The sequence below is a fragment of the Colletotrichum destructivum genome, chromosome 4, assembly GCF_034447905.1.
Source record: "Colletotrichum destructivum chromosome 4, complete sequence".
Lineage (NCBI taxonomy): Eukaryota > Fungi > Ascomycota > Sordariomycetes > Glomerellales > Glomerellaceae > Colletotrichum > Colletotrichum destructivum.
Genome location: NC_085899.1, coordinates 1,689,644 through 1,717,433, shown reverse-complemented (window position 1 = coordinate 1,717,433; position 27,790 = coordinate 1,689,644). Strand labels below are relative to the sequence as shown.

Here is a 27,790-nt window from a genome sequence, read left to right as displayed (position 1 = left end):
CTCCGCCACCGCTTCCACTGATACTCCAAAGTGCGTAATTACTAACACTTACTGACAACCTAGTACTCATTGGGTAGGTCATTTACTACGTCCAGTCTACCGATCCTCCTCCGCCTCCACCTTTGTCCTTTCAGAACAGTAGGTAGGTGGTATGGGCAATTTACTGCGTTCGCCGCTCTGTCAACGCATTGACCCCGTATCTTGCCCAAGGCATTCCGCAAGACAAGACGCAGGAAGCCGCTGCTCCATAAAAGTTATGCCCATCACCCATCATCATTCTTTCACCACCCAGTCTACCTTGGATCCAATGCACATTCCCTCCCTACCTATCAGTAACCTACCTCTCCTCTCTCTCCTTGCTGCCCCTCTCGTTGAAACGCTAAAATCAGAGCTTTCAGAGGCATGACGTCAACCGACTCTAGCGCACATTGATCCAACCTAGCGGGGCATCTCCTCGCTGGCCACCATGTAATGCATTGGGCCGTCGCTGACCCTGGCACTGGGCTGGACCGCGCCGACCGACAAGGGGCAGGCAGAGGAGGTCCAATGGCCCGTGGATCGCCGATGAAGTGCTGTTTTTGACATGGCTGCCGCTTTTGACAGTTCCTCCAGGCACGCACTCAGACACGGTGAGAGACCGTCATCTTCCGGGGCGTCCAGCGGGCCGCTTCGGCTCAGTCTTGCGTTGAACTAGGTAGTAGTTGATATATGCATGGCGAAGGGGCAAGAACCGCCCGTGTTGCCATGACAATCATGACGCCGTCGCGTATTGTGAGGAATGACAAGGCCGTCATGGCCCCGATATCAATTGCTGAACAGGATATCTATATCGCCGGAACCGAGCCAAATCGCCTTCAAAGTTCAACCAGTCCTACAATGCTGCATGAATCCGTCTGTTTATATATACGCCTGCATGCGCCCACATTCCACGCCCGAGCTGGCCACTCATCACGAGCTGCCTCCCGCCCCTGGAGCGTTACGCCATCGGGTGCTTATGCGGTCCGATGCTATGCACCCGTTAGAGCCTCCCCCGCCGACACGCTCCGCCGGCTCGCCGACTTCTATTTGGCGAACCAGGGAAACTTCTTCTTGCTCATGTCCGCCCCGCCCCCTGCGATGCTCTCGACCTGGACGCTGCGTTGGTATATCTCCTGTGACGTTCTGGTTAGCCTAGCCTTGGCACGACCGCCGCATCCGCTCCATCACTTACTTCTTCGTCCGTCGGCATTCTGCAGTCCAAAATCAGCTCTCGCGCGGCCTCGTGCTTCGAAAGGTTTGGGTAGGCAGTCCCTTGGCTCTTCATGAGCGGCAGAAGAACTTCCCCAAGCACCTCAAACTTCTTCCAATTGACTCGGTCACCATCCGGTCCCACGAATGTCTTACTTCCCTCCTCGGCCGACACCAGGTCTCTCCGGTGCAGTGGGATGTATGGGATCCGGGGCAATGGCGAGTTCTCCCATGCCAGCCGGTAGGCAAAGTGACTCTTTTGCGTCCCCATGAGAATTCCCAGCTTGGCAAACGACTTTTGGGACTCTGGCGGCACCAGCGCCCACGTCTGAGACAGCCGGTGCACGGCGGTGCCGTTGATGCCCGCAAGGATTGCCGCGAGCCCGTTGTAGTTGTTGAGCCGCCGTAGTTTTTGCGCAATGTTCATAAATTTCTCCAGCATCTGCGCACGATGTTTTGCCTTGTCCCGCAACAAGATGAGATTCGCAACCCACTTGGCTACGTGGTTGAAGTGGTTGATCATCCGGTTGACGTTCTTGAGACTTTTGCATTTGGATCGTTGATCCAAAGACAGGCTCACGTGTCGTACAAAGTCCCTGATGCGAATGGACGAGAACATGACCCAGTCGATACGTGTCATTTCGTCGGCAATGTCGTCGTCCGAAATGTCCATGAAAATGTGGTAGCGGAACTTGTTCATGGGCAACACGTCGGTAGGCTCCATGTTCGCCGCTTCACGCTCGTACTCGTCGTACGAGTGGAAAGAGACGTGCGTTCCAACGCTGCTGGTCCTGTCCACTTGCGAAAAGTCGGAGCTGCCGGATGGTCTCTCGTCGATCGGCTTGTCGTCATCGAGGTGAAGGCTGCTGATGCCGTTGGACACTTCGGGTGTGGATGGCGTCTTGTCTTTGGACAAAACTTTGCTCCCTTCCTCGTCCGCCAATTCATCCGATTTCGCCCAGCCGGTATCGTCGTCCTCCACCACACTGTGTTCGAGGTGTCGCCGGATTTGCTGTGCTGCGATCGAGAAAATGGGCTCGGTAGAAAGGTGTGCGATGAACTCCTCTAGATTCCGCCTAGTCCCCGACCGTGCAAAATCTCCAGGGTACAAAGACACCCATTTCGCGACAACCTCTATAATTCGAAGTTGGGTCGCCGTCTTGGAGAGATAGTGTGCCGACTTGTCATCTCTGACGCGATCTAGCCGTGTGAGGATAGCCGAAAAGAGCTCGCCAGGCGCAGCAAATTTTCGGTAGAGACACAAGAAAACATCTGAGAAATTGTTGTCGGCCTTGGTCATGCGCGGGGCAATCAGGCGGTCGACCAGCTCATCGAATGCCACACCGGCCGACTTGACCGGCTTCTCCAGGAAGCTCTCGTCGCTCCGTTGCAGGATAGGAACCTCGTCCGAGTACCTGAAGGACTCGGCGTCCGACTCCTCCATGTCCAAGAACGAGTCGGTTGGTCCACGGTCGAGACGAATACCGGGCGTGCGAAGCTGGCTCGAGACGGTTTGCTGGGACTCTTCCTCGATGGTTTCCGATGTTCCGAACGAGCCCGAGCTTGAGGGCGCGCCACCAAAGTCGGCTATACGAGGACTCCTTGGGGGTGGTGGGCCGCGCAGGTGGTCGGGGATGGGAGGGGGAACACCTCGAAGGAGCGACAAATCAGAGCTCGCTCGGCTATGTTTACTCTGCTGACTTAGCGGCCGACCGTTGGAGCTGTCGTGGGCCTCGAGGTTGGCTGCCGAGGCTGCACGACGGCGGGACATACCCGATTCCGAGAGCGATTCTGGCTGATCATCAGTATTACGTTGGCTGGTGCATCTGGAACCGAGGCTCAATTTACCCTTACGATAAGCAATGGCGGCTTTCAGCGTCGCGTTCAAGCACGCTCTAGCCCGTTCTGGGCTGCTCGTCGAGAGGTTGAACACCCCGACGCACGACTTGAAGTATTCGTGGCTGGCGACGCGTTGCGAATCGACTTGTCGTTCGCTCTCGGGATGGTCGCACTTGTTGGCGACAAGGACCGCAGGGAGGCCGGACTTTGTAAGTGCAGCTGGTACCGCAGGTTAGCGTGATGCGAAGCAAAGCGATGCGATGCGGTACAATGGGATGGGGCATGTCGAGCCGAGACTCACCGATGGTCTGGGGCAGTTCCTTCATACTCTCCTTCTTCATGACATCGTAAAGAATGAGGGCGCCATCGACGCGAGGGACGATGTGGCCGTTGATCTGCTTGGGCCACTGGATAGGCTGCAACGGGTTCAGCTCGAAGTATTCGAGGTCAAGTTCGAGCAGTGTCACGCCGTAGGTGACGTTGTCGACGATCATGCGCACGCTGGAGGCATTGGTTATGGGAGGTCGAGATAAGCCAAGCACGCGCTGGACGAAGGACGATTTACCGACGCCCGACGCGCCAATGACTGCAATGTTGAGGCTTTCCATGATGGCGGAGGTTGGTGGTTGCTATGATCGTCAGCCCCTTTTTTCCACTTCCCGTCTCATCAGCTACCCCGCAGTCTGTGTCTGGTGGGGCATCATTACCCAGTACAAGGAATGCCCTATTATCAACGACTCTCTTCTTGGGGGCGGCCAGCGCTCGTTGGGCGTGTCTTCATCGCGGAATTGGAGGCTATCAAGGTCGGATCCGGCTGATTCGCCGTCTTGGTTGCCCTGGCTGTTGGCCTCGTTCTCCTCTTCGTCGTCTGCGTTTTGGTCGTCGTCGTCGCCGGGGCTGTCTAGGGTGGTGGTGGTCCAGCGCGAGTCAAACGCAAGGGCAGCCTCGATGTTGTGGTCGTCAAAGCGCAGGAAAAAGGGGTCATCAACAATGGAAACAATTGAGTCGCGGTAACTTGCTGACTGTTCTGAAGGCCGCAAGGGCTCGATTGACGACTCCCGGTGGACTGCGTAATGGGGAGTGTGTCGCTTAGGAGCAGCCGGGGCAGATCGGTGGGCAGCGTCGCGGTCGGCTCTTCGGGGGGATGAGGACGAGGAGGGAGCAGCGTCGGCGGCGGTGGATCTCTCGGCGTAGTAGTATTTCGGGGGGAAGTGGGAGCCTTCTGAACTCCTGTGAGCCTTGCGAGCTCCCATACGATCCGACGCCATGGCCACGACCGGGGGCGGGTGAGGCTATTCGGGGGAGGCAGACATACAACGATGCAGAGAAGAGATTTGGAAAAGGAAAAGAACCAGAAGAGCCAGACAAAAACAGAGAAGGCCAGCAGACGTTGAGTGAAAACCAAACTTTTGGGACAGTGGATGCACTGACTAAAAGTCGGGATTCCAGAGCCTCAAGGAAGGCATGGCAAACCCACCGGGACCGTTCTTAGTGTGGCCTGCCTCGTGCGAACCTTGCTCGATGGTGAGGGACCTTCGCGGCAGATTGGGCTAGGTACAGTGTAAGGTACGAACGGGACTGCGGCTCGTCAGGTACAGAGAGTATCCGCCAGGCACAGGCAGAACCGAACTGGACGGCACAGAACAGAACGGGATAGGTAGAGCTTCGCGCGCGGTGGTGCAATAGACCAGGGTTCGCCTTTCCCCCCTTCGCTAGGAGCTCCACTGGTGCGCAGATGTCGGGCTTCTGAGAAGTGACGGGATGGGAGCGGCGGTCGACGATGCTAGGCACAGACAAATGAGGTCAGTCGCAGATCCAGGCCAAGGGCTTCGGGCCCCTCCAAGCTCCAGGGAGGAAATTTAAGAAGGGTGGGCGTCAGGGCGCGGCAAATGCAGGGCCGGGGGCTTGGTGCGATCCTCTGGGGTGCTTCATGGTGGACGGTTTGCTCTCTCTCCCCCTCCGATTTGACCAGGGGTCAATAAACGGACAAGACCAACACCGATAGCACCTCCGTTGTTGCACGACAGCCGGCCTTTCTCCTGCTCCTTTGCCTCTTTGGGGGTCGGGGATGGGGTTGGTTACGTTGCCTACGTACCTGTATTGTAGGTCTATGGATGGCCGGTTTGAATCCTACCTATCTAGACTGCGCTGGCTCGCACCGGGCTGGTTCAAATAAGATGAGGGAAGAGAAAGGGGTAGTAGTGGAAGGGAGGAGGAATACGATGGAGGGAGGAAGAGCACGAAGACGAGGGGAGGGCTAGCGGGCGAAGCGTACCTAGCCAAGGAGGTAAGGAAGCAGTGTACCTAGCGAAAAGAAGGGGGGGGGATGGACAGAGAGACTAACGGGAGAGCGGGAAAGGGCCGCGATGATCAAGCCCCAGGGCTACTGGATACCTAATAGTGAATGGAGAGACGAATCGACGTGTACCTCGCCTCGGAGCGTCAGGCACAACCAAGAAAGCGACGGTGCGGCACGGTTGTTTTTCGTTCGTCTCAGGGATCGCAAGAAAGGAAGAAAAAGAGTATGGGTGGTGCAAAGACAAACAAGCGTGTTTGCATTGAATGGCTGACTGGCTTGCTGGTGGAAATCGCAGTAGCGGACGATGGAGGATAACGGGGTTCGCAAGATATGGAAGTGGACGGCAGCGAACTTCGAAGAGGGAAAAGCGGAGAGAGATGTACAAGGAATGTTCCCCACCGTCTCCTGTGCGCATCCACCCGAGTCCACTCCTCGCACTTGCAACCAGAAGTTCGACCACCAGAGTTGAATGGAGAGAAGGCAGAGCAGGTGCCAGGCCGTGGCAGAAGCTCGGGGTCCCGGGGCCGCACCGTGGGCCCAGAGCCGTCTGGTCCGGACTTCTGCCGCCCAATCAAGAGGTTTCAAGGGAAGGGTCTGCTATTCGTCCTCCCCGCCCCGCGACCCTCAGTGGGCTCCGGCCGCCAGCAAAATCAGGTACCTTTCCTCCGTAGAAGCCGTAGTACTTGGCAAGTATCTGCATGCCTAGGTACCTGCCCACCTTAGGCACCTCCCTTAGGTACCGAACAAAGTGTTGCTTGTTTCTCTCGACTAACGGTTGCCAGCCCTGCTCCTTAGCTAACCTGCCTGACAGTTTGCAGCGCTGCGCGTTTGCTTTGCCTTTACCGCCTAGTTATCCCCACCGAATTTCGCCAAACTCAGAGTTCGTGGCCATGTCGTTCCGGGACCGACTCCGGTTCCTGCTTCCTCACTGCGACCAACATAAATTGGCGGTCTGGAAACCTTGCCTTGCCTCACGACTCGAACCGACCCCGGACGAACATGGCCCTTTTCGCGTACACCGAACGTCGAAATCCCCCAATTGTCCCAAAGACTGATTTTTCCGTGTTTTCGCATGAAGTACACTCACCCGCCTTCCGCCACCAACATCGACTTGCCGCTGATGACGTACCCGGTGTCTTTCCCCTCCAGCTCGCCGCCGTTCTCGCCTGCAAGGTCAAAGTTATGTTCAATAAGCTCCTGTCAGACACGACGCTGGCGTGCGGATGGATACTATTCGTGTCTCAAGATGAAGCACACCGGCTGGGGCCATGATCCCACAGCGCCCATGCCATCGCCATCCACAACCTCATATGGCCGGATGGCCAGTCATGCCCCACGAGATGATCTGCATGCAAGGTTCAAGATGATTTCCGCTGCCATTGTCATGTCGTGTTCTTCGAAACGTCCAGCTGTCGCTTTCCTTCACACTCAGGGCGGTAACTTGACTTGCTTGCAACAGCTGACTGCTGCGAGAAAACATGACTCTGAGCATGCTTCTGAGTTGGTCCAGGTCCGACTCGCCTGTCTGCACAATTCACCTCGCTCATTAAACTAAGTTGAGGACGATACCTTCTGTCTTAGCACGGGTCCGAACATCTTGCTACGCAGAAATTGAGTTAAGGAAGCATCAACGGCCGGTACTCACGGATAGCGGTGGAAATAACGTCGTGTACTAGCTTCTGGCCGCGCTCTTGGCATCTCTCCACTGGAGAACCCTTGTCTACCCGAATTGTCTTGTGGCTGTAGTCATGTGGCTGCATTCCAGATGGAGGGCGCATCAAACCATGGATCAACCAACCGCCGCGGCTGGAGCCGAACATCAGCCAACATCGAAAGCACGATAGCCAGCTACTTCCGGCCAGTGTAACGCGAGGGCGGTCACCGATCAGGACGATAACTCGACGAACGGTCCGGTGTGGCATTGGCCATGTCGATAGATTAGAGCCGCCGGCCATGGGCTTGCGGGCGGCGTTCGGCTTCGAACACTCGCTATCATGTTGCACTCCTACGGACGGGTTATCCTTCCAGCAATCGGATTCCGATTCTCCTCCCCAAGCCAGCAACATTCTAGTCAATCACACACGGCGACAGCAGCAGCTCGCCGGCTACTGAGGATGTTCAAGTTACCTTCGAGATGTACAGGTGTCACGGTTGAGCTTTTGATACCCAGAGGGCAAGACGACAGAGCTGGAGAGGTGCCGAAACGGCGCAGCTACTTCCAAGCGGATACCAGAGCTTTCAACCACCAAGCTCAATTCGAAGACACGCCGTCGTGGTGTCGCAAAGCGTTCTTCTCGGCCAGCCGCTAGCGATGCAACGAGTGAAGCGGCCTGTGGGGTTCGTGCGCGGCAGTCTAGTGCCGCCTAGCAGCAGACAAAATGAGTGGTGGCTGCATCGCCAAGCCCCGTCATATGGCAAGACAGCCCTTGGTGAAGTGCATTGGGGGTTACATGGAGAGCGATACGAGGACGATACCTGCAGAACGTGCAGCAAGCTGCAGCCAAAAGCAGACGCAGACTCAGCAGTATCTCTCCCTCTCTCGCGTACAATGACACCGGGACATCCATTCGTATTGTTTTGCCTATAAACCGGGCCGGCCTCGTCGCATATACTGTGCGGCTTGTAAATTGGCGGAGAGATGATGGATCATGACAGGCAGGCAGGCAGGCAGGCAGGCAGACAGAAAAGAAAAGTAAGCGCTGCGATTACCGTTTCGAATTCACTTCCTTCGGATGGCAGGTTAAATACCTCGCTAACGACAGGAACTCCTTGCCTCGTCATCAGCCGAGACAAGTGCGTTGGCTCGGCACGCCTCGAGATGGAATGTTCCCGCCGTTCATTGAGAACAACGCCAAGCGATGAACCGCGCGCAAGGGGTGTGTTAAGAAGCTACACGCAGCGCCGTTGTGGTGTGGTCGGCAACGATGGAAACGTCTCTGGGTTGGTTGGACCGGTTACCGGTTGCGGCAAGAGAAAAAAAAAAAGAAAGAAAGAAAGAAAAAAGAAGAAGCAATCTTGAAAATCCAGAGTGGCTGGAAAGCTTGAGGGAGAGCCGGACAACCACGCCATCGATCCCATGAATTGAAGGGGCATCCCGGTTTTCATACACATCCATACATGTCCAGCATTCTGGCCGTGACAGATCAGTCGCCCTGTTACGTCGCCCTGTTAGCCGTTCCACCATAAGCGACCGCCAAGAGCAGCCGTGGTGACTCTTTTGCTTCTTAGTCGGGGGGGGGCTTACGGTGGTTCTGAGACATCGGGCGAGCCCAAAGCCAACCTCACCCTCTCCCAATGGCTGGGGGATATTGAAGCCTTCGCGACCGTGCATTTGGTGTGTTGGGGTTTGGTCATCGAGAGATCCAGCCCATTTCTGGTGCTTATTGGGGAGGGGGCGGAAGGGTTGAGGAACGTGACTCTCGCACACACTCACTCACACTCACACACGCAAACACGCAAGCTCATCCCGCAAGTCATAAGCCAAGCGCGCATAGGGGACTGTCAGGGAGCTCGGGTTGACCCTCCTCGCCCTTCGCTCCCGTGCAGACTGCCTCCAGCCGTCGTCGAGCATGTTGCCTGTATCTGACCCTGGGAGTACACCGCAGGACGTAGGCCGCCCACTTATACTTCACGATGGCGGCTCAGAATGTTGGTTGTCTGTCCGAGAATGGGCGTGCGCTTGCTTCCGTGCTATCCCCCAGCCTTGCCCCCACAGAGACAAATACACATGCGCGTGCACACACACACACACTCACAGAGGGAGGGAGGGAGGGAGAGAGAGAGAGAGGCGGGGAGGGCATGGCTTAGACGATGTCAGTGTTTCAGACCAAACAGCAATATCTGTGTACCAAAGCCAAAGGGGAAGGAAGGAACGTGAGGATGAAGATGAGGACTGATGAAGCGGTCCGCATCCCCTAAGTGCACACGCGCACAGCTAGCTGTGGGTGCTGTCGGTGGAGCGTGTAAGAGGCCGAGGACGGTGTCCCAAAACAGCATCCAACGAGCGCGGCTGGCCCCTAGCAACTCGGACGACCAACGAGGCGTCCGCTATCTCAAGCCATGCCGTGTTGGTCCGGCCGGTTCATCCCAAGGATGGATAGTTTGAAAAGGGCACCATGGCGGACGGAGAAGGGGCACGTTACCTTATTTCTCATTTCCAGGCTATATTCTTGATCGCCTTGGAATGGGCAGGCCCGTTTTGATGGTCGTCTCCCCCGCGCCAGCAACCCTCGTCTCGTCTTATCATGCGACCTGACCTTAGTCGCCCGCTTGCATACACACCATGCCGCACTTAATCAAACCACATGGACTAGCACGGAATTCGGTTCGCGGCAAAAGCTAGTCACAAGTTGAGGGTGCGTTGCACTCTTTGTACTCCTGATGATGGGGCCGCGAAGGGAAGAGCAGAGTGAGAGAGTGCTGGTAGCTTGCTAGGTGGACTGCAGGTTTGATGGTTACCTTGCTTTGCTGCTAAGTATCGCGTGTCGGCCGGATGGGAGGGTAGTGGGCTGGGGATAGGAGGGTGCTCCCCAGGATGCGCCTTCCTCATATTTGTTCGTCACCTTCGTTTCTAATAGGTAGGTACCTCAGCTAAAACCCCAACCCCCACCTGCTTTAACTCCAATTGCCAGAGGGCTCCAAGCGGAAAGGAGAAGTGGGCGTCTCCAAGTATCAAGCCATCACACTGAGATTAGCAACATGAAGAATGTACATAGAGGGAGAGAGAGAGAAAGGAGAGGGGGAGGATACACCCCCCCCCCCCCCCCCCCATCCAACCCAATCTGATATTTTACTGATTTCAGCTTAGAAGCAAAGCACATCCCAAGCCAACAAAAGTGTCTAAAAATGCACCCTATAGAACGCTCGTCCGTCAAGACATCCGTGACCACCCACCCCCTCTCCTTCTGGGTGGTTTTTAATTCTTTACCTTCCCACTCACGCTCTCTCACCTTCTCGACATTGTCTCGCCCTCTCCCTCACAGCCCAGCGGTCCCTGTCTCTTACCTCTTTCCTCTTCGTCTTGTCTTTCACTAGACAGCACTCGCATTTCTCACGATCACCGAGCGTGTTGTCTCTCCTCCTACTGCGTCGTCCGAGCTCGGCCATACCATAGCCATTCTGCTCCCTTCCCCTTGACATTGCTGGAAAACGCGCGCGTGTCTGGACGGAAACGAGTCTCGCCCGTGAGGTACATATTGTCTGGGACCCTGCGGACTAGTGACGCACACCCTCTTACCACACACCTCGGGCGACGACGACAACGACGACGACCAGCACCACCACCACCGCTGCCAACCACACCAAGGCACGCAGCGACGCAGGTCCATCGCCTTACACGTCCAACAGCCGACAGAACACTTAGGACCCTGGCTGGGAAAGGCCCTCAGCCCACATCACCTGCTTTGGCCCTGCCACTGAAGGAGTGCGTGCTGGTCGTATGACATATACAACAACAGCCCAGGCCCCAAGACCGCTCTCTTCCATACCCACGCTGGATTCCTTTCCCTCTTTTCCAGGGCACACTGCATCTCAAACCGTCGTTGACGCCAGGGAAACAAAACGCCCGTCGTCACCGTCCTTCCAGCCCATGTTACATCAACGGCCGGCCTCATACACCCCTGCACTGCCCTGCCTGCCCCCCCGTCGATAAACAACCTTAACTGCCATCCATACTTATTTTGACCATCAACCCACCCCGCTCACTCGGCTCGCCAGCTTTAGATAAGAGTGCCGCCGCCATCATCCGCATCCACTCTTCCTGCTACCTGCTCCGTGTCGCGAGCAGCTCCGGCAAGCGTATTTCACATTTGCGAGTCTCGCCGAATCACTCTAGAAAGAACGTTCAATCGCCATTCTGAGATTTGTAGTGACGGTACTTGCACTTCATTGATCGACATGTTATACAACATGAGCTACCCTCATGACCAGCCCACGGCACCGGCGCCGCAACCCGTCAAACCCGTGGCTGCCGCCCCTCGGCCGAGACCTCGATGCTCTCAGCCGATGCCTTTTGACCCGGAGGAACTATCTCAGAAGCTCGCCAAAGTCCTTGCCGAGCAGAAACTCCACGCCGAAAGGAGGAGGCGGGCCAGAGCGGAGGCCGCTGTCGCCGCCGCCACATCAGTATCTGCGGTCCCCGAGGTCCAGAACACTCGGCCGCCGCACGCAAGCCTGGCCAGGGAGTACCTTGATATGGGTTCTGTCAAGCCCGGCCACTCGACCTCTAGACCTCGCGTTCAACCGCCTGCTCTGAAGCCCAGGAAGGAGACAGCAGACTCCGGTTTCGCACGGCCAAAGTCCAAAACGTCCGATGGTGATCACCGCGACTCCCAGACGAGCGGGAAGGAGTCGTCTCGGCGAAAGGGCTCTGACAGTGAGAGGCATCACTTCGTCCCGCAATTCGCTGCGGCGCAGTTCGCGCGCACAACAACGGCTGAGAACATGTCGGATAATAAGGGCCTCGTCCGCAAGCTGTCAAGGACAGCTCTCAAGCTCGCTCAGGGCCATCGCGAAAGACACCAGGAACGTGGCAACACCCAACGCGACCGGATCCCGGAAATCGCCGAGCTGGGCAATGACCGCGCGAACTGCGACCGCAACCACCACAGGCACACAATCGAGGGATCCCTGGTTGCCGGTCGGGCCGCTGAGACCTACCGGGCCAAGACCGCCAGGCGGGTGAGCACGGGTGACCTTCTCATGACCTGGGACTCTGGCGCCACGTCCCCGCACCCGGACGACGAGGCCGAGATGCCGGAACATGATCCCTATGAGCACCGGGTGGATTGGACGCAAAGCGATGAGATGCAGCCCCGCACAAAGACCAAGCCGTCGCTGCGCAAGGCCGACTCCATCTGGGCGCTGAAGAACAAGCTCGGGGCCTTCACTAAGCACGGGCGGGAGGAGAACAGCTCCAGAGAGAACAGCCCGCCGTCTGACACGTTGAGATCGCCCAAGAGCGGGTTCTTCGCTCGCTTCAAGGTCAATCATTGAGCTTGAAAACAATTCAGGGACTCACAGGGTCCTTACCTGATTTATGACGACATGTAACCAATACCATCTATGCATACACGGTGGTTTCAGCGGACACCCTTCGAATGTGTATGGCTTATCCAACTCAATCCACCGCAAACCATTGGCGGCCCCCTCCCCCTCCCACTCCCCTTGTAATCATGCACCGCGGCTCAGCCCCGATCCTCCGTCATCAGACGCCTAATGAGCTCCGCATCTTTCTCGGCGGCCTGTTTTCGGATCACCTCCTCCGCCTCGGCGGCCGCATTCGCCTCTGACATGAGGTGGTTGATGAGCTCGATGTACTCTCGCACGCCCTCGCCATCTTCGCCCGACGCGTTTCTCGCCTTGTGCAGGGCCTTCTTGCCATTGCGGATGCCGACGTCGTGCGTCCACTGCTCTTTTTTGGGGTTCGCGGCCGCCATCGCCCGCGCCTTCATCATGTCGTTGAGACTGCCCCCCGTGGACTGCATCTCAGGCGGCGGCTCGGTGGCAGCTATGATCTCGAGCAGCCGCGCCTGCAGACCCGGATATCGCCGAAAGAGGTATCGGAGCTGGTCCGAGTCGTCAAGGACGCTGAAGGGGTTCCTGGGGTCGTGGGGCGGCTTCGACGCGCCGAACGGAGGGGGTTCAAGGGCAAGTTCACTAGCGTTGGAGGGGTTCGCGGGGGCGGCAGCGGACGGTTCTGGGTCTGGAGGGTGGTTTTCGCGGTGGATCTTATTACACGAGACGGAGCAACTTGCGGGCCACGAACATAATGTCAGTAAAGATAATGTATATGTAATGAGCGTAACGCAGAACGGGAGACGAAGAATCGAAGAAGATGGCGCCGAGTGTACTTACAACGGCAAAGCGCAGCGCGTGCACTTGTACTTTCCCTCCTTCTCGTTACACACGCCGCACATTTTGCTCCTGGGCGCTGTCCCTGTCGTCGCCGTTGTCGTCGTCGTTGTTGTCGTTTCGGGGCCGCCGTCGTGGGTTTCCTTTCTTGAGGGTTGTGATTCTGGGGCTGTTGCTACACTCTCTGGTGCGGTTTCTGTTGCGGGAGCAGCACGTTGCCCTTCCGCCGCGATATCCATCGTGCCACCCCGCGATTCCTCCTCCTCGCCCGTCAAAGAAGCATTCGCCATGGCAGCCGTCGTGGCGCGGGTCTTGGCCTCGTCATCTGAGGGGCTCGCAGCGCGAGAGCGCTTGCTGGCCGATTCGACCGGATCGTCGAGGTCGGCCTGTGAGCGTTTGGGGGATCGAGGCGGCCCGGCCGAGGTGGAAGATGTTATGGCGGCGGCGGCGGTGGTCTCGTCAGAAATCGACATTTCGGGTGATGAGAACGTGGGAGGGCTTCCTCGTCGCGGCGGCGGGCCCTTTCGTCCAGGTGCTGCCGGGTTCTCGTAATGCAGACCACGCCTGTTATCTTGAGCCGTGTGCGCTTTTGCCTGCCCTGGGCGGGCTGCTCGTGAAAAGTGCTTTGCCTGAGGGGAAGGTTCGAGGTTGGAGATCGGGCAATATTGATTCGGTGCTCTCTCGTGTACGTCGTATAGTCGTAAGCCTTGTGGTGGGGAGACAGTTCCAATGTTGTTTTCTTACCCCCTCCAGTGCGAATTGAAATGCTGGTTAGACAATGATAGCGACCAAAGATGATGATTTCAGGTGGCGGTTCCCCCGTCGGTCTCTCTTAGGTCTGGGATGTACAACCTTGAGTGCTTTCTCCTCTCTTTTCGTTTCTTTTTTCAAGTTGCTCGCTCGGGTTCCTGTGTCTCAGCAAAGGTTTCCCCTGACGATTGGCAACTATTCCCCCTCCTCTTCTCTTCCTTTCTTTTTTCTGCCGTTTTGTCGCAATTGTCCGAGCGCCGCAAGAAATATGCCCGAGAACTTTCCAGCGGGGCAATGTTCTGACCGCCTGGAAGCTGGGTGAGAGCTCCCCACTTTAGACCTCTTCTGCCCACTGGCTCGGTCAAATCGGGAATTCTACGGGCCAAAAATCTTTTTATTTTTATTTTGCGTCATCCTGACAGGGCCCCTTGCATCACCGTCCACAATCCCCGGCGACTCTTGGTCACTCCGATTGGGAAGACCGAGAAGCCGAGGAGATCCATGATTGGTAATACGACGCTTAGGAATTGAGCGGCGACAGGAGGAAAGGTGGAGTCTCGAAAAAGCCCGGCTTTCTACACCCCCCATCCAGCATTCGGGTGTAATGCCGAGGACTAGCTTAGAGACCCTGTAACATATTTGGATAATTGAATGATCAATATTTCAACATCTCCCGTACCTCGCCTCTTGAGCCTCACGAAACTTCCACTTCATCACCCTTGACGTCGAATACTACTCGCTCGATCACAACCCGACGACGACAATAAGAACGACGACGATAACTTTACACGCATACACAATGTCCTCCTACAGAGCGACGAGGACGGCCTTCCGCGCCGTCGCGCGCACATCCAATCCCGCCACCAGACCCGCGACGACACGCCTTCAACAATCGCGGACCTTTGCCAGCGTCCACTCCTCGGCCGCGGCAGGCCTCCTCCAGCAAACTAGTCTGCCCCGGAGCACGACACAACAAACTCGGCAAGCCGCCGCGCGACGGTCCCCGTTCGCCGGACGCCAGGGCGGCATCCGCACCATCTTCATCCAGACCGAGCAGACGCCCAACCCGGACGCCATCAAGTTCCTCCCGAACCACCGCATTCTGCCCGAGAACATGGCGACGCCCTTCATCGAGTACCTCAACCCGCGCTCGACCATCGCGCCGCCCTACCCCTCCCCGCTCGCCGCCCAGCTCATGAACATTGACGGCGTCACCTCAGTCTTCTACGGCGCCGACTTCATCACCGTCAGCAAGTCCGCCGACGCCAACTGGGCCCACATCCGGCCTGAGGTCTTCGCCCTCATCACCGAGGCCATTACCTCGGGGCAGACCATTGTCACCGTCTCGGAGAAGAAGGATGGCGGCGCCGTCGGCGCATCCGGAGAGCAGCAGCCGCACGGCGAGGAAGACAGCCTGGCGTACGACGAGAACGACAGCGAGGTCGTGGGCATGATCAAGGAGCTGCTCGAGACGAGGATACGGCCCGCCATCCAGGAGGACGGCGGCGACATCGAGTTCCGCGGGTTCACAGACGAAGGCGTCGTGCTGTTGAAGCTCCGCGGCGCGTGCCGGACGTGCGACTCCAGCACGGTGACGCTGAAGAACGGCATCGAGGGCATGTTGATGCACTACGTAAGTCGCGCCCGCTCCCACCTGCTTTCGCCATTCCAACCCACCCCCCTTTTTCAAGAGTTGCTCGTAACCAGTGTACTAACACCATCCCGCAGATCGAGGAGGTCAAGGGCGTCGAGCAGATCCTCGACCAAGAGGAGGAAATCGCCATCCAAGAGTTTGCCAAGTTCGAAGAGAAGCTCAAGGCCCAAAAGGGCGCCGAGGCAACCGCGGCATAAAGCCGGGTTTGGACATTGGTTGTGCTTTGCTTCAGAGGACTTTGGAATTATGAGTAGAGGGAGTTTGGGGTGCACAGTTTCCTGTAGTAACAACGCTGTACAATTATACAAATGTCACACCTGGCCTCATGCCGATGACAAAAACACAATACCCACCCACTACACTGCCCTTCGTCGCAGCCTCGTTTGTGCTCCCTTTCCCCTTCGTCCTGCCTCGCTCGGTGAGACGGGAAGAGATGGGTTGTATTGGAAAGCCGTCCGCCCAATAGACGCATCAAGCTTGTGAAAGCCTCTCGTGTTCGCTTGCGCATGACACACGCCATGCCGATGCTGACCGGTTCGCTTCAGACAAACTTACGTTCCAGGCCTGGACCGGTCCGGGCTTGCACGCGCGCCTGGAAGGCCTTCGCCAGCCCCTGCAATCCTCTCAACGGCGCCGGCCGTTTTCAAAGGGGAATACCACTGCACTAAGACACAATGCCGTCGACGACGCGGGGCAAGGGCTGCCGTCGTATGTGCGTATTCTAGACAGTCCCCGTCGGTCACGAACAGTCAGGGTTGGCGGAAGGTTTCCTCTCCGTTGGCGCTGATTGGGCTCTGGCCGCCCAAGGCTTGCTGCAGCGGACCAGGGCGGGGAAGCCGGGAGGGGAAGGATGTGCTTCGCCGCCGCCGCCGCCGTGCAGAGGAACCTCCCTCCCCGCTCAACTCCTACCAGTTTGTCAGTCTTCTCCTGGTGGTCTCCAAAGTATCTCAGTCTCCTTCAACGGCGGCCATGTCCGGCGTGTTCCCAAGCCCCCTCCCTGTCGGCCAGGAACAGAAAGCCAACCCAGCGTGAGATCGTTCGACCCTGTTTGGTCGCATAAACCCAACTTCTCCTCCGGCTTCCGCTGGTCGATCTCCTCATTGTCAGGCCAGCATGCTAGGGGGAAAGATGCGTGTCCCGTTTCCGCACAGAGCACGACTTGCAACGGGAAAGCCCCCTTGCCTTGCTGGCCTTGACCGACCTTTCACTGGAGATCGTCGCGTTGAAGCAAGCTATTTCGAGAGTATCTCACTCGCAAACCGCAAGAGACCCGCAGAGAGGCCATCTTGCGTTGCCAGGGTTGTGGAGTGTCGACGTACGTTGGGGGCCCTCGAGCATGTCAGGTGCACTAGCGCGGCGATGGGCAACGGCCATGAAGAAGACAAAAGAGCACCCTGGTCAAGGCTGTTCCTTCCATGAACCTACCCAGGTGAGGTCATTGCTGGTCGTTAAATGGCTACTGATCATTGATCTACACTTGTGCTTATGTTCGACGCCGTTGGGACGTCTTCATTGGCTTCTAGGTTCCTTGGAGAGTCCGCCACTGCAGTCGCCAAGGTTGAGTTTAATGACGAGATGAGAATCCGGGGTAAGAACCTCTGGCCGATGTTTTGACTTTCGCCCTCCATCGGCTTGGGGTCGTCGTCGTCGATCTTGACTGGGCGATGCGATGCGTTGCGTTTCGGTGCCGTCTTTGGTGGTCGCATCTGGCTGCAGCAGAAACAGCCGCTTTGTCCGTGGTGTACTTCGAGTTGTCTGGTTGCTGGCTCTGCATCGTCATTCGGGCATGTCTCTGCCCTTGTGTAACCTACTTTTGTATGTTCGACCGCCGGGAGCAACTTGCGGCTAGTTGACTACCAACGGTGATGAACCACCGACCATGACCAGAGACGGCGGTAGACGTTGATCTGCCTTTTCTCTCCAATCTGAGTGGCCCCAATCGCACTTGCACCGGCGCGTCAGCATCCAGGCGCGCAACATGGTCTATGGTTGCATTTGCCCATCTCTCGGTGCGCACGCCCGCCTGGTCCCATCGGTTGCCGGCAGTGCGTTTGTACTTACACACACAGTCGACAGCACTATCTCCTTGGATGTATCAGGCCCTTCCAAACGTGCCATATGTCGGAAGTCTGAATGGTGCCACAGTGAGGGGTAAATGATCCATGGAGGTTGCTGTCGCTTGTCACGCGCACCCATCTCGAGCTAAACCCCCTCCCCCCCTTCTCTCTCTCTTCCTCAAAAGGTTCGGTCGATCGAACTGTTTTCTCATTGACCCCTCTTGGTCTCGGAAAGGCGCCCTGGACCCGGACCTTCGACACCAAACCTCCTGCCCGCATGTGCATGCTATATGCGCATCCGCGGCGCTCCTCATCTCGACGACAGAGGTGGCGGTCCGCCTTTTTCCAGTGCCATGGCCTTTGCTTCGAGGAGAAGCTGGAAGGGGGGGTGAGGAGTTGGCCCAATGGTCGATATAGGTGACCAATGGGCTTAGTTTGCCCATCGGATTACCTGGTGTATCGACATTGCAGGGCTGTTTCTTTTCTTGTCATTGACACAGCGAAAGGTTTCTCCAACGTTCCTAGTGGGTGCCCGTTGTGAGAGCTGCTGGTGGTATCGCAACCGGTATTATTACACGGACTTCGGTGCGGGGTGTTGGATAGGAGCAGAAGAACAGCTGCAAGGCCTTTCGCAAAGTCGCCTTCCCCAACGGCAGAACCCCAAATGCTGTTTACAAGGAAGGGCCTTGAAAACCTCGACCGTGGCTCCCGCTTGCCGTCGTGGTCCGGGGCTGATTGGCGGCGTGTGCGTCATGTTGCGCGCGAGGTCACAAGCGAAAGGGATGCCGACTTTGTGCCTCGCGCATGTCCGCAGTGTTGACCTTGTACTGGTAAAGGGTGAGATCCTACAGCGCCAGCTCGGACGCTCCCATGGACGATATATCTGGGACGAAGATGACTAGGAACCAGTGGAATGCTGGTCTGGAGAGGGGGAAAGAGAGAGAGACAGTGAGAGAGGGGGGAACAGAAGTGCTGCGATGATACCTGCTGGATGTTGCGCTATGGCACCACTGACCACAGGTTTGGGCTTGGCCGGGTGTTGATCGAGGGGCAAAACACAACTAAGGTTGAAGGATCGGCGATGGACGAATGGGTGCCGCTTGTTGCAGCCGCACCTGGGTCAGATGGCTTCCCCATGATTGGAGACTGAGGGAAAGCTTACCAGAGGAAATCTGCAGTGTGGCCGGCACTGTCGGGACCATCGTGAGAAGTGTTCTCTCAGCGACACGGTCCTTAGTACTGAGTGATTTGGAGTGCTCGACTTACATAGCATACCCAACCACGAAACAGCGGCTTTTGGCCGAGAAGAATCTCGGGCAGAAACAGTCGATATTTGGCCATGTACCATGTGTGCTATACTATGTACAGGAATCGACCTCGGCGGCCGGGGTGCATGGCCACAGGACGCAGCCGTATCACGTCAACCTCTTCTCTGCAGGCGTTGCATGTCATGAGCGGGGCAAGGGGCGTTGTGAAGCTGGGGGAGTCGAGGGCATCGGAAGAATCTCATGCGAGTGTGCCACCAACTTCCTGCAGAGACGCAGACGAACAAATGGAGAATGGAGACGATGTCGCAGCCCACTTTGTTCGGGAAGCTTCCTGATCGCCGAGGCTGATCTTGATCGAAAAGGGAGCAAAGAGTACATCTCCAGTCTGCGTCGTCCGTTGACCGAGTTGTAGTCGGAATTTCTGTCAATTGGAACGGAAGATGGAGCGGGCATGGAAGCATCTTAAAAAGCAGCTGTTTTGTAGTGTCGCGAGCCAGTTCAGGTGGCTGTAGCTTAAATCGAGGTACCTGGCGGTAACTCACAAGTCGAGTGCCTAGTCAATGTCGGTAGACAGAGAGAGAGAGTCTTGAAGTGAAAACAAGATGCCGTGTCAACAGCGGAGGTAACCCAAAAGCAGGTAGCACAGACGGGATAACTAGCGTCCACACATGTGTCCTGGGGGAAGGAGCCATGGAGGCTTCTGGTTTTTCTGTCTGTGATCGTCTTGGTGGCTCATTCCCTTTCAACTGTCCGTCTTTTCTGTCCTGGCTTTATTTCCCCGCTCCTCCTCTCCTGGATCTGGAATCCAATGTGTCGAGCTCCCATGCTTCTCAGTTCCCGCCATGGCAACAAAGGAGAAGGGAGGGGGTTAGGAAACAATACAAGACGATTGGATCTCAGCACATATGCGGCCCCACTATCCACGACCCCTGCCCCTGCGCGGCCCGGCCTGGCCTGACTACCTGGCTCTGACTGGCAGTCGCATAGGTCATCAAGTGGATCTGCACCTGGAGAAAGTGTGGGGAATTGTAGAGATACCAGTCAGTACGTACCTGCGGGTGATCGATTTTGGCTAGCTCAGACCCGCTGCTCGAGATGGGAACCTTCTTGACACTGTGTGGCAGGGCGGCAGGGCGGCAGGTACCTCCTTCTTGCTGGCTCCTTCCTCGACCTCGCATAGTGCTGCTCTGAAGGTCAGAATCTCTTTCTCGACGGCATCTTGTACGGATTTCATTTATTTGTCGAATTTCGCAAAAAAAAGAAAAGAAAGAAAAAAACCCGGAATTTCCTCTTTCTCCCAACCCGACGTTGACAAAATTCCCGTTTGGACAGCAACCGCCCCTGGAGCGCCCCACGCCAGCTCTTTCATATCTTGAGGGTGGCCCTGGAAAAACAATATTTCTCACCACCACCACCCTCAAGTCAACTTTCTCTCTCGCTACAACTTCTGGATGGATTCTCTCGTCTTTTTATTTTCTGCCTCAATATCCGGGCCACTTGACTGGCTGTCCCCTGGACGATGTTTCCTTGGGTCCGTCTGTTTCGTTCCCTGTTTCACACCATTTTGCAAACATTACAACCATTTAGCATCATTCAGCAAAAAGGGGGATCATCTGGCTGGACAAAAATTAAGGTGCCCTGCCTTTACCCAGACTGCCTTTCAAACATTCTGATATTGTCTTGCAGGTGATTGGATACCTTCCCTCTCATAACTGCTTTACCACCACCACCACCACCACCACCACCACCACGCTCCTCGATACTAGTTTGGCATGGCATAAAGGATGGGCCAAAGAACAGAACCTTGCTCAATTCATTTCAGCAAGTGCTGATGTCTGTCACTTTGGTACAAGGAGAACGAGCAAATCTTATTCTCTATAACAGGACCCTTGTCTTCCTCTTCTTCTTTTTCCTTCTTCATTGTCCTGGCTTCATCGCATATACGCCTACCTAGTGGCTGGCTGGCTGGCTGTTCAGTGTTTCTGACATGCCCTTCCTCCAAGAAAACAACTGCTTTGTCAGTTATTCAGTGCCCTTACCTACTCTTGGGGGGTGGAGCGATGACTATTGCTTCAATGTCTCGGCGCCAGTTAGTATCCCTCTCAGCAGACAAAGGAACTTGCCAGTTGCAACATTGTTGTTGACCCTAGGTGTCATTACTTGCTGAGAAGATAGCAAAACCACGAACAACAACCTCATACCCCCTGTTCGATGAAGACAAACAAAGAATTTTGAAATACAGGTATCCCCGTCTAGCTTCGAGGCAAAGTGCCATACCATCCAAACCTCCTCTCATCAAATAGCTCTCCTTCCTCTTCCCGTTTCGTCAACATAATATTGCTATGTGAATGTACCGGCACGCACCCTCTTCCATACAATACGATACGATGATTCAATGGGACCTATCCACTTGTCCCCCCTCCCCACCGATAATACCTGACTTGATCCACCAGCCCGCACGCACACTCCCGTCCCTGACAATCCACCAATCCTTACAGACACAAGCTTGCCTTGCCTCCCGTGCTACCTTGGCCCCTTTAGGTCAACACCACTACGGTATATGAGCGCAAGGCACAGGTGCCTCAAGGCTAATACCTACCAGGGCATGGTCCGTTCTATAGCTTGCATACCCCAGGCATGGGGTTGGGGTTGGGGTTGGCATTGGCGCTGCTTGTGCAGTGTACAGTGTGCATGCTGCCCTTGGCTTGAAGCACACAGACAGACAGTTGCACCGAACTAACCATACCAACCAAACCAAATTCAGAACGGGATATGCACGACTGGACTGGGACCTGGAACCGGAGCTGGGAGCTGGGAGCTGGAGCTGCAACTTGGGGACGGACACTCACTGCTGCGCACACTGCACATTGCACATTGCCCTACTCCTGTTGCTACCATGCTCGACTTTGTCTTGCGTTCTCTTGTAATTATGATGGCCTGATCTAGCCTTACCGCAACTGGCCCTATTCACCTCCTCTCTCCATCTCTATTCCTAATACTTAACTTGGGTTTCCTTGTGGTGCGGAGGGAACCACTCCTGACATCTCCCTGTCGCTTCTTCACCCTCATCGTCTTCTTCCAAGCTCCAGTCCAATTGTGCCAGCTCCCTCCCCTCACCGTACATGCACCTTGCATCCATCCCCCGTCCCCCTCACTGCAGTTTGTGTTGTCGAGAAGATTGCCACCTCTCACCTCCCACCTCCATAGCCCTATTCCCCCTACCTCTTATCCTCTCAAGACTCACTGGGTACCTCACGGATACCCTGGACTGGACCCTTCCACTACCTATAGGTACGCACCAGCACCAGCACCAGCCACTTGGACAAGCTCTGGTCTCGTGTCGCAACGTCTTTCCCCTCCCCCGCTTCCGCCAACGTATTACATACAACTGTGACCTCTTTCCATTGCTTTCTCAAACCTCTCCAACACTCCCTCCGTCTGTTCCCCTTCCTCCCCCTCCTTGCTTCTCCTCATCTGTCATTCAAGCCCGTCGCACTCCCCCAAGGATCGAGGGCACCGCCCAAGACAATTTCATCTCCCCCCCTCCCTCAAGCATCCGCACCAGCATATCCACTTCCACAACTCTCAACCCGCATTCCACTTTGCGATCGTTCTCTCATCCACTACGCGACCACGATGGGATGCGCCTAACTTCTCTGTCGCACTACCATCTCCATCCCTTCCGCTAACGACATCGGACCTCGATTCTAGACAGCCGCATACAATACACACGTACAGCACACGCATAACCACTATTTGGCCACGACGACCACGGCCCCAGCTTTGCTGCGCGACCCCTCGTCATCCAAAACGTTGATTATTTTCCTTTGGGCAACTCTGGGTCTGGGTTAGACGGACTGGTTTAGACGACTTTTCGCGTTTTTCTCGGCTCCCGTTCTACGCGCGCCATAATCATCTTTGTTTCCAGGCTCTCACACTCATCACGCGCGCGCTCTCCCTCTTCCTCTCTCTCTAACTCGCTCACCCACTCACCCGCTTTCTCTCACTCCATCCACGCCGCCTTAATCCCATCACTCTCTGCCGGAACACCCTCTTTCCCTGTTCCGCCTGCGCTTGCGACTCCGCCAGATCAGCGCTTCCCCATCTGGTCTCGACCCGACTTGCCGCGCCGCGCCACGCATCCGTCGCCTCATCGTTCGTCACCTACCAGCCTCAACTTCAACCCCACGCGCGCTTTCTCACGTCAATTCCACCTCGGCTCCGACCAAACAACTCTTCAGCATTTAGAGAGATCGCGCGTTTCGACACCCTGGCGATAGATCTACCCAGCTTCCAGCAGTTCGGTACGTACCTGATTTCACTTGTCTGCAGTTACCTGTACGAAACACACATTCGTGGTCGCAAAGCTGCTGTTGCTGCTATCAGGCGGGAAATCCTCCAAAGCCAAAGCTCCACAGCTGTTCGTTGGTCCATTGCTGGGCACATCATCTGTCTGAATGGATGCCCTACGCGTGTCGCCTGCTCATCTCACCTCCTCAGCTGTCTCGAGAGGAGCCCCTCTAGATAGTCCACTGGGTCAACGCTGTCTTGTACTCGGGGGACGGGTTTGTCTTTTGTTTGGTTTTCTTCTGCATCTTCTTCCTCAACCCAGTTTCCTTTCCCCTCACCCCCCCCTCTCCTTGATGAGCGCCAGTCTTTGACCGCCTCTGGCTCGTGGCTCGGACCTTGTGGCGCCTTCCAGTTGCCCTTCGCCAGTGGCAGACAGCTTTGACCTACAGCCTAAGCCGCTGCTCGCCGTGACACCCAAGGCTGGTTGCGGCGAAACTTGTCTCTTTCATCTTGTCTCACGGCGCTTGCCTTTAACGTTTGATGACATAGCTGCTAACCCAGCGACTAGTCTCATTCGGTTTTTATCGCCTGGAACAAACCACCTGACCGATTTTCATCAGTTCATCAGCCTAAAACTCACTCTCGCCCGTTTGAACGCATTGCTTCTTGCAACATTTCGAGAGCTACCCCAGCAGCTCGCGCCTGGCAATTTCAACCCTTGACCAAGTCGCGGTTTAAAGCTGACCCATAGTCGATCCTCCACTTGAACCCAGTAGTAGGACAATGAGTTCTGGTACAGGAAGTGCCGGCACTGCCAAACCTGGCCCGCCTTCCAAACAAGGCCAGGGCGCTTTCTCCGGCGTCAGCAACCACGCCATCCTCCTCGACAAGCTCAACCGGCGATCGACGCCCGATTCTGAGGCTCTTGCGAGCTCAGACGACGAGGCCGATTCTCATCGCCAGGAGGCCTCACAACAGGCCAACCAGCCGCAGAAACCTGTCAGACGCGCCTCTTGGCTCAATGATACTACCCAGCCACTACCTCGACCCCGCAAAGGCTCGTTTGCGAGCAGCTCCATGTCTCCCACTGCGTCTCACCCAAGCACCCCCTCCGCCGAAGGAGCCGCCCCTTGGGGCACTCACACCCAATCGTCTGGCGTCATGGGCCGTGCTCCCGTGTCCGGAGGTTCCTTCACCTGGGGAACAGGTATCTGGAACAACGAGAGGAAGGACCCCCCCTCTCGCCTCAGTGAAGTTCTGCCTTCGCCCACGTCCACGATGCCGCCCGGCTCGGCTGGTGGCTCGTTTTTTGGTGCTGACGGCAACTATGGCCAGACGTCTCCTGCGCCCAGAGACTCTGGCCCCAATGCCCAAATCCCCTTTGCTATTCCTCTCCACCCGACCCCCAAGACCTACCGTTCTCAGTCATACTCCGTCGGCCAGTTAGAGCCTGACGCGCCCCCGGCTACGATGAGCAGCTCTACACTCCTGGGTCGCGGCCGTGCTCATGGACACTCTGGTCTGCAGCACCGTCCTTCTCGGCCCAGCATGCTTAGTGAGATGTCGAACGATACAGGACTGCTCGGCAAAGTCAAGGAGGTGGACGATGATGACGATGAGAGTGCGACAGAGTCCATGCAGGGGTCCATGCATCAGTCCGCCGAGGCAAAGACGATTGAGTTGCTTGCTCGAGAAAACGCCATGCTTCGTCAACAGCAGCAGCAGCAGCAGCAACAACAACAGCAGCAGCAGCAGCAGTATCAGAACAGACTTCGCCCGAGAGCCTCGACTGGTGTGGCCTACGGACTGGGCAATGGTTACGCCCTGCGCGAAGCTGTCCCCGAGGAGTCCGACTTTGCTATTGACGAGCTCGATGAGGTCAACGACGGAAACGAGATGGCGAAGAGAGCCTTGGGCCGGAGAATGAGTGAGTATGGAGCGTCTGGATTCCGCTCGCCGTACGAGAACCGGAAGCTGGAGAATGTCAAGAAGGCGTTTTGGCACAGTTCTCTTGGCTTTGGCGGCCCTGAGGGACAGCAGAGTCGAAGACACTCGTTTGCCGACATTCCGACTCGTCAGGGCTCTATCAGTTCCATTAATGAGTCTTTCAACGCGCTCGACAACCCCGTCACGGAGCAGCAGCACCCCCAGGATTTCTCCATGGGTTACTCCGAGAACCAGAACACCTATCCTCTAGGCAACACCGGTAAGTGAAGTCGAAAGCGGAGATGCCCAACGGAGGAGGCTAACCAGGACAAAACAGCTGCTTACTTCACTCCCGGTGGAGGCCTCGCAGCCCCCCCCCAGAGCATGCAATTCAACAACCCGTTCCCGTCGGCGTACACGATGCACCCCCCGTACGGAAACCGTGCACCCTCGCCCCATCGCAACGTCTACGCCATGTCGCAGCCGCGTCACAACCAGCTGTTGCACATCGTCTTGTTCAAGTGCGCTAGAGCCGATGTCTTTTACGTCCAGGAAGGCACCGGCCTCACTGTCAAGCCAGGTGACCTTGTTATTGTTGAGGCCGATCGGGGAACTGACCTCGGAACCGTTGCGAGAGACAACGTTGACTGGCAGACTGCCAAGGAGCTCAAGGAGCACTACGCCGAAGAACAGTATAAGTGGCTGATGATGTATTCCCAAAACGCCGCTGCTGCCCAGGACGGCACAGGCGCCGGTCTCATGGCGGCTGCGAATGGTCTTCAGGGCAGCGCCGTTGGTGGAATGGGCCCGCCCAATCAACACCACATGCAGGAGCCCAATGCCGGCGAGCTCAAACCGAAGCTGATCAAGCGTCTGGCCCAGAGCCACGAGATCCACGCCTTGCGGGACAAGGAGGGCAACGAGGCCAAAGCCAAGCGCGTATGCATGCAGAAGGTCAAGGAGCACGGTCTGAACATGGAAATTCTCGACGCCGAGTTCCAGATGTGAGATTTCCAATACGATAGTGCGCATGCCAAACTAGTGAGACTAACCACAATTAGGGACTGGAAGAAGTTGACGTTCTACTACTTCGCCGACTCGTACATCAACTTCAACTCGCTCGTTACGGACCTGTTCAAGATCTACAAGACAAGAATCTGGATGTCGGCCATTAACCCTGCCTCTTTCGCTAGCCCGACGTTAGGTATTCAGGCCCCTAGCGGTGTTGGGCCTGGAGCAGTCGGTGTTGGTCGTGGATCCAGCAACTCTGAGCGGCGTTCCACGCAGCAGCAACAACAGCAGCCGCCGCCGCAGCAGCAGCAGCAGCAGCAGCAGCAGGACCAGCAATCCGGAGGATTCGGAGGCACCGGTCCAGCTGGTCGTGGATTCCAGAACTCCTTCACACCACCATTTGGTGGAGAACGGCCAGGAGGCCTTGCCGGCGGCTACGGTCAACATAATTATCCCTACTCGCACATGGGCGGTATGAGTAGTGCGCCCCGGCCTGGAAACATGCCCTACGTCCCGGGTGTCGTTCCATCGCTCGACAGTTACAGCTTCCCGGGAGCTGTCGACTACCAGATGCGATCCCGGTTCACGGCGGGAACTGAAGCTGGCCCGCATGAGCCGGCCGGTGGGCCCATGAACCCTCAGAGCGACTGGGCGGCCGCGTTTCAGGGCCTCTCCTTGAACAGTCGTTAACGAAGTGTCTTGATCTCGACAGCTGACTCGCTATTATCATTCTGGATTCATCAACCGGGCGAGCTTTCGGCGAGCGTCCTACTTCTTCTTGGCCCTTCGACAAACTCCAACAAAGTGTCGCCGCAGCTGACTGACTGATCGTAAATGGATACGGTCAGCATGACTGGTATTGTAAGCATAGCTCATGGCTGTAGAGCCCGGCAACGTTTCTTTTTTCACTGGTTGGCGTTGGAAGGTTTCCATTTTTACGTTTAAATTGTTCAAAACGGCGGGACCTTTGTGCTTCTTTCGGAAGACAAAAAGAAGACATAAAGGGGTTGGGAATGGGAAGAGAACATGTTGAACCCCAAAACACTTTCACTTTTTTTCTTTTCTCCTTTTTCGAAAAAAAAATACTCAGGAACCACGGCCTTTCCCCCAAACCCCCACCACAAATCATGATTATGAGAGATAAGAGGAGATTGAGAGAGACTTTCACTACTACTCAGGGCACTACCGACATAGACAGAGAGACTTCCCTATTACTTTTTTTTTTATTACTCAACCCCCCACGAGCATGGTGTAACCTGAGATCAAAAAAGGGACTTGCGGTTCTGGCCGGTTCTGGTTAATGGCTCGGCGTTGGATTCTTGTACGAAAGATTTTGGTCTTCCATCAACTTTAGGTTTCGAGAATATGAGGATAGAAAAACCCGCATGTCTGTCCACTACCTTGTTCTGCGTGGGCAACCCGTGATATGCTCGTCTCCAACATAGCAGGCTATGTAGGAATGACTCGTCTGATTGGCGCCTCGCTGGAGGCCACGCAGGCCGCGGCTCCCCAGCAGATGGGCTTCTTCTTCCACCCTAAACCACTTAGGTAGTCGAGCACGCCTCCTCAACGAGACCAGGGAAATGATGGGAAGAATCTCCCTTATCCCCACCTTGTT

General features: G+C 56.2%; 8 protein-coding genes across 8 annotated transcripts; 4 read left to right on the top strand and 4 right to left on the bottom strand.

Moving 5' to 3' along the window:
• Positions 1 to 65: 65 nt before the first annotated feature.
• CDEST_06435 (Putative ras-like guanine nucleotide exchange factor, small GTPase) lies at positions 66 to 5,783 on the bottom strand. Its single transcript, XM_062922594.1, has 6 exons — positions 5,162 to 5,783; positions 3,774 to 4,849; positions 3,368 to 3,695; positions 3,076 to 3,285; positions 1,211 to 3,018; positions 66 to 1,151 (listed from the first exon to the last, which is right to left on the bottom strand). Exons 2-6 carry the CDS (start codon positions 4,332 to 4,334, stop codon positions 1,062 to 1,064), a joined length of 2,997 nt encoding a protein of 998 aa, XP_062778645.1. The 5' UTR covers positions 4,335 to 4,849; positions 5,162 to 5,783; the 3' UTR covers positions 66 to 1,061.
• Positions 5,784 to 6,645: 862 nt separating this feature from the next.
• CDEST_06434 (uncharacterized protein) lies at positions 6,646 to 7,072 on the top strand. The gene has a single exon (XM_062922593.1). The coding sequence runs from the start codon at positions 6,651 to 6,653 to the stop codon at positions 6,918 to 6,920; it is 270 nt and encodes an 89-aa protein (XP_062778644.1). The 5' UTR covers positions 6,646 to 6,650; the 3' UTR covers positions 6,921 to 7,072.
• A 3,081-nt stretch (positions 7,073 to 10,153) lies between these two features.
• Positions 10,154 to 14,184, bottom strand: CDEST_06432 (Putative Zinc finger, HIT-type, Zinc finger C2H2-type). The gene is made up of 3 exons (XM_062922591.1): positions 13,220 to 14,184; positions 12,395 to 13,114; positions 10,154 to 12,330 (listed from the first exon to the last, which is right to left on the bottom strand). The coding sequence occupies exons 1-2, from the start codon at positions 13,687 to 13,689 to the stop codon at positions 12,550 to 12,552; spliced, it is 1,035 nt and encodes a 344-aa protein (XP_062778642.1). The 5' UTR covers positions 13,690 to 14,184; the 3' UTR covers positions 10,154 to 12,330; positions 12,395 to 12,549.
• Positions 11,261 to 12,358, top strand: CDEST_06433 (uncharacterized protein; the record flags this gene model as incomplete). Its single annotated transcript, XM_062922592.1, has 1 exon — positions 11,261 to 12,358. One exon carries the CDS (start codon positions 11,261 to 11,263, stop codon positions 12,356 to 12,358), a length of 1,098 nt encoding a protein of 365 aa, XP_062778643.1.
• Positions 14,185 to 14,595: 411 nt separating the features above from the next.
• On the top strand, positions 14,596 to 15,974 carry CDEST_06431 (Putative scaffold protein Nfu/NifU). Its single transcript, XM_062922590.1, has 2 exons — positions 14,596 to 15,599; positions 15,695 to 15,974. Exons 1-2 carry the CDS (start codon positions 14,766 to 14,768, stop codon positions 15,815 to 15,817), a joined length of 957 nt encoding a protein of 318 aa, XP_062778641.1. The 5' UTR covers positions 14,596 to 14,765; the 3' UTR covers positions 15,818 to 15,974.
• A 2,071-nt stretch (positions 15,975 to 18,045) lies between these two features.
• Positions 18,046 to 19,569, bottom strand: CDEST_06430 (uncharacterized protein). Its single transcript, XM_062922589.1, has 2 exons — positions 18,662 to 19,569; positions 18,046 to 18,593 (listed from the first exon to the last, which is right to left on the bottom strand). The coding sequence occupies exon 1, from the start codon at positions 19,404 to 19,406 to the stop codon at positions 19,098 to 19,100; it is 309 nt and encodes a 102-aa protein (XP_062778640.1). The 5' UTR covers positions 19,407 to 19,569; the 3' UTR covers positions 18,046 to 18,593; positions 18,662 to 19,097.
• Positions 19,570 to 19,841: 272 nt separating this feature from the next.
• CDEST_06429 (uncharacterized protein) lies at positions 19,842 to 20,123 on the bottom strand (the record flags this gene model as incomplete). Its single annotated transcript, XM_062922588.1, has 1 exon — positions 19,842 to 20,123. One exon carries the CDS (start codon positions 20,121 to 20,123, stop codon positions 19,842 to 19,844), a length of 282 nt encoding a protein of 93 aa, XP_062778639.1.
• Positions 20,124 to 22,179: 2,056 nt separating this feature from the next.
• Positions 22,180 to 27,590, top strand: CDEST_06428 (uncharacterized protein). The gene is made up of 5 exons (XM_062922587.1): positions 22,180 to 22,236; positions 22,657 to 23,249; positions 23,804 to 25,441; positions 25,499 to 26,165; positions 26,223 to 27,590. Exons 3-5 carry the CDS (start codon positions 24,019 to 24,021, stop codon positions 26,860 to 26,862), a joined length of 2,730 nt encoding a protein of 909 aa, XP_062778638.1. The 5' UTR covers positions 22,180 to 22,236; positions 22,657 to 23,249; positions 23,804 to 24,018; the 3' UTR covers positions 26,863 to 27,590.
• Positions 27,591 to 27,790: the final 200 nt, after the last annotated feature.